At 33.8% G+C, this 5,005-nt stretch overlaps 1 protein-coding gene across 1 annotated transcript in view; it reads left to right on the top strand.

Annotated features, from left to right (window-relative positions):
* The window catches only part of LOC106469521 (Down syndrome cell adhesion molecule-like protein Dscam2), a 120,162-nt gene that overhangs the window by 33,249 nt on the left and 81,908 nt on the right, over positions 1–5,005 (top strand). Inside the window, exon 2 of the mRNA XM_022398060.1 lies at positions 1,589–1,909. Coding sequence (XP_022253768.1) covers positions 1,589–1,909 — 321 coding nt within the window. The remainder of the gene's footprint in view (positions 1–1,588; positions 1,910–5,005) is intronic.

The following is a 5,005-nucleotide window of genomic DNA, read 5'->3' as shown; positions in this document are numbered from 1 at the left end:
GAACATTCTGAACTCGGTGTTTGCTTCGGAACATTCTGAACTTAGTGTTTGTCTTCGGAACATTCTGAACTCGGTGTTTGCTTCGGAACATTCTGAACTCGGTGTTTGTTTCTGAACATTCTGAACTTAGTGTTTGCTTCGAAACATTCTGAACTCGGTGTTTGCTTCGGAACATTCTGAACTCGGTGTTTGCTTCGGAACATTCTGAACTCGGTGTTTGCTTCGGAACGTTCTGAACTCATTACTTTGAAAAATCTTTATTTTTTCGGTTTTCGAAAGGATTTATAAAATGTAAAAACCACAGCAGACGTGGTTTGCTGATATCGTGTTTAAACAACACTCAAATCGACTTTTATGGCAGCTATAAAAGACTACTTTTATCTATAAAATAAAATGTTTCTTTATGGAAGAACAGTTAAAGTAAAAACAAAAACAAAAAAATGGTAATCTTGATAAAAGTTTAAGCAAACTCGCCGGAAAGAAACATATTCGGCTATAAGAAGAGTAACGAACTTTTAAGGTTATCTATATCCTGTCTTTCCTCTCTCTTTCGTATGTATAAAACGCTTGAATTACTTCTAAATCATATTGATATTTTTGTTTATATCTCAGCAAGAACACCACTTCACGATTATCTTGATGTTTTATCTTTTAATATTTAAGATTGGAGCCTACTCTACATGGTCTGTTAACTTTATATATATAAAGGAATTACTCTCGGTGTATTGTATAATTTGTTTATGTTATTTGTTAATATTTATTTACTTCTGTATAGTCACAATTACAAGATATGTACATTATGGTTTCACAAATAAGACTTTTAAAGTTACTGCAGCAGAGATGCCGTTAACAAGTTCTATAAAATAAATAAGAGTTTTGTTTCTTTGAATGAGATGCCGTTAATAAGTTCTATAAGATAAATAAGAGTTTTGTTTCTTTGAATGAGATGCCCTTAACAAGTTCTATAAGATAAATCGGAGTTTTGTTTCTTTGAATGTGAAATTGTTTTAGAATATAAAAAATGCTTACTTCCTAATAAAATATACCCAAATCAATGATTTACAGGCAGATGTTTCCAGTTCATTTTGTTTCTTTAAATGTAAGTCGAAACCACAATGTTTGTATTGTGTGTTTTATCTTGAATTTTGAGCAAAACTACACGAGGGCTATTTGCGCTAGCCGTCCCTAATTTAGCAGTGATAGACTAGAAGGAAGACAGCTAGTCAATACCAGCAACTGTCAACTCTTGGGCTACTCTTTTTACCAATGAATAGTGGGATTGACTGTCATATTAGAACGCCTCCTCGGCTGAAAGGGCGAGCATTTTCAGTGACGGGGATTCGAACCTGCGACCCGCAGATTGCCAGTCAAGCGCTTTATCCACAAAGATTGGAGAAAATTCTAACATGGCTTTTGATTTTAGTTGATTACATATAGAAGTTGTATTTTATTTTAACAAAGACCACCAAGTGTTTTGGAAAGATGCAGGAGCCTCGAGTATTGTTATTCTAACAACTGTTTTAATGAACAAGCCAATCTTCCATTTTGACTTTGATACATCTAACCCTACATTTCTTGTTCTTTTCAGAAGCATCTTCAATGTCAGAATACAGAGCTCCGAGAATTTCTTTAGAGCCTCCTCCAAAAGTGACGTTCCTCAACAACTCCGGAACGTCGATTCATTGCCTGGTTACAGGAAACCCTACACCAGACACCATTTGGGTTTTAGCCGATGGTACTGAAGCAAGCGATATACCTGGTTTGAGGGTTTCTTTGTCTAACGGTACTCTCGTCTTTCCACCTTTCCGCTCGGAGTATTTTCGACAGGATATCCATTCCTCTGTTTACCGCTGTGTGGCTTCCAACTCTGTGGGTAAGGTTGGAAGTAGAGACGTCCATCTGAGAGCAGGTAGAATGTGTATTTCAGTGTTCATTTAAGGAGATGAAAAAACGCAATTAAACATAACGTTATCGTACAGGCAAACATTATTCTTCAAATCTTTTGAATATGCTATACCATTATGATTAGAAGCATTATTTTTTAAAACTTAACAGTCCTAAGCTTTGGGTGATAAGTAGGTGTTTTAATCTAAGTAAAGTCATCCGTGTGCTCGAGATAATGAATACTCCACCAACATGCATAAATAAATAAATTATTTATTTAGCTTAAAAAAGATTAATAATAAAACTTTTCTAGTTTAATAAGATAACTGAAACTACTTTAATTGACTAAGAAACTGTCAGGACAACATATTTCACGCAACAGATTAATCATATAAAGTACAGGGTGCCCCAAAAGTTGATTCTCATTTGACATTTTGTAACGGTCTAAAATGAACAGGCCGCTACAATCAATCTCGCACTCAGTTGCCTCGTTGTGTGATAAAAATTCTATTTTTTTTATGATTACGGTTATGTTTGTCGTCCATTTATTATTTTCTTCTATTGTTTAGTTTATCTGTGAATTTTTAGTTGCATTAAAACGCTAACTCACCTTCTACATAATCACTTGTATTTTTAGTAAATATATGTGTGTTTGATGAAACTGACACCAGCTTCCGAAGCGGTGACGTACAGATACTATTAATGTAGCAGAAAAATTAACAATCCCGAAATTGTTAATGTTAATTATAGATAACTTTTAAGCACATTTTTTTTCATTTCACATAGTCCTTGCGGACCGTTGAGCCGATGGCAGATCTTGCTCTGCCATCGTTTCTAAAGCTGTTTCTTACGTCAAGGATGCAACCCACTTGACAGCCTTCCCTCTGTGAAAGAACGAGCATGTTTGGTGTGACGGGGATTCGAACCCGCGACCCTCAGATTGTAAGCACATAAAAAAGCTTTAAAATTTAAATTTAAAGAGACTCAAATAAAATGAGTCTAATTTCAAACCCCTCAGTGACTGTAGGTAGATAGATACATTAGGTGTTTGCAATTTTTTTAAAGGTTTTTCCACTAGACTTAAAATGAATTATGATCATAATAATACGACATGTGTCAAGATGTTGTAAAAGACGTGGAAAGAAGCCTGCATTAAATATTAAGCTGGTCAAAGTGTGGTACTTGGCAACGAAATAAGCAAGGATTTAGGTGATTTAGGTTTTTGCTCCGAGAAATGTATGTAATATATTCACCTTCTGTGAAATAAGCTTCCTAATTAATCACCTAAACATATACACGTCTCAGAGGTAGGCTTCCTCTTATAATCCACAAACGGCGTCACGGTATTTAACTTGGTAATATGAAGCCGTCAGGAACGTGGCAGAGTACAAGTTAAAACGCTTGTGGTTTTATTACACAGCTTTAATAGTCTCCAATTTTTACGTCTTTCGCGCCATCGAGCTTATTCTGTAGAAATAGTTGATGACTGGTGGGAAGCTCCTGCTCCTGGGATTCATCATCACAGTTGGACTCCAGGAGACGGAAAGAACTACCGGTGGTAAACCGTAGAAGATTGAATCTGTCTAGTAACCATGTCTGAAGGTGTAATGTATCTAGTAACCATGTCTACAGGTGTAATATATATATATATATATATGGTAACCATGTCTGAAGGTGTAATATATACATACATATATAGTAACCATGTCTGAAGGTGTAATATATCTAGTAACCATGTATACAGGTGTAATATATATATATATATATATAGTAACCATGTCTGAAAGTGTAATATATATCTAGTAACCATGTCTACAGGTGTAATATATATATAGTAATCATGTCTGAAGGTGTAATATATCTAGTAACCATGTTTACAGGTGTAATATATCTAGTAACCATGTTTACAGGTGTAATATATATACATTAACCATGTCTGAAGGTGTAATATATATAGTAACCATGTCTGAAGGTGTAATATATATAATCTGCAGGTGCAAAGTATCTAATAACCATGTCTGCAGGTGCAAAGTATCTAGTAACCATGTCTGCAGGTGTAATGTAGCTAGTAACCATGTCTGCAGGTGTAATATAGCTAGTAACTATGTCTACAGGTGTAATATATCTAGTAACCATGTCTACAGGTGTAATATATCTAGTAACCATGTCTACAGGTGTAATATATCTAGTAACCATGTCTGCAGGTGTAATATATCTAGTAACCATGTCTACAGGTGTAATATATCTAGTAACCATGTCTACAGGTGTAATATATCTAGTAACCATGTCTACAGGTGTAATATATCTAGTAACCATGTCTACAGGTGTAATATATCTAGTAACCATGTCTGCAGGTGTAAGATATCTACACTATTCGACTGTACAATATTACTAGCGTCTTACTGATGAAGTTTATCAGAACTTCTAAGGAAATAACTTTACTTTTTTACAAATGTAAACTGTAAACAGATAAGTAATAATAAGAGAGCACATCTCATGATCTAGTTTGTTTATATATTGACTGATTGGTGAGAACATTACCAAACGTTTTTATAAGGGAGAAACAGAAAGCTATCATGTTAGACTAAGGTTAAACAGTAAAATAGGTTTCATAGTTTCGGTTTCAAAGGTTCGAAAGCCACGCAGGCTTAACAGCAATATGTTTATTTTTTCTTTCATAACTTCACTTATTTGTATATCTCACGAAATAGAATTGTCGATGTCTTACAATATGTTTTTTTTTCTTTCATAACTTCACTTATTTGTATATCTCACGAAATAGAATTGTCGATGTCTTACAATATGTTTTTTTTTCTTTCATAACTTCACTTATTTGTATATCTCACGAAATAGAATTGTCGATGTCTTACAATATGTTTTTTTTTCTTTCATAACTTCACTTATTTGTATATCTCACGAATAGAATTGTCGATGTCTTACAATATGTTTTTTTTCTTTCATAACTTCACTTATTTGTATATCTCACGAAATAGAATTGTCGATGTCTTACAATATGTTTTTTTTTTCTTTCATAACTTCACTTATTTGTATATCTCACGAAATAGAATTGTCGATGTCTTACAATATGTTTTTTGATTACTACAAAATATATCGTATGTTC

The sequence above is a fragment of the Limulus polyphemus genome, unplaced genomic scaffold (assembly GCF_000517525.1).
Source record: "Limulus polyphemus unplaced genomic scaffold, Limulus_polyphemus-2.1.2 Scaffold3525, whole genome shotgun sequence".
NCBI lineage: Eukaryota > Metazoa > Arthropoda > Merostomata > Xiphosura > Limulidae > Limulus > Limulus polyphemus.
Note: the sequence above shows the minus strand (reverse complement) of the source record. Positions and strands in the feature narration are given on the sequence as shown.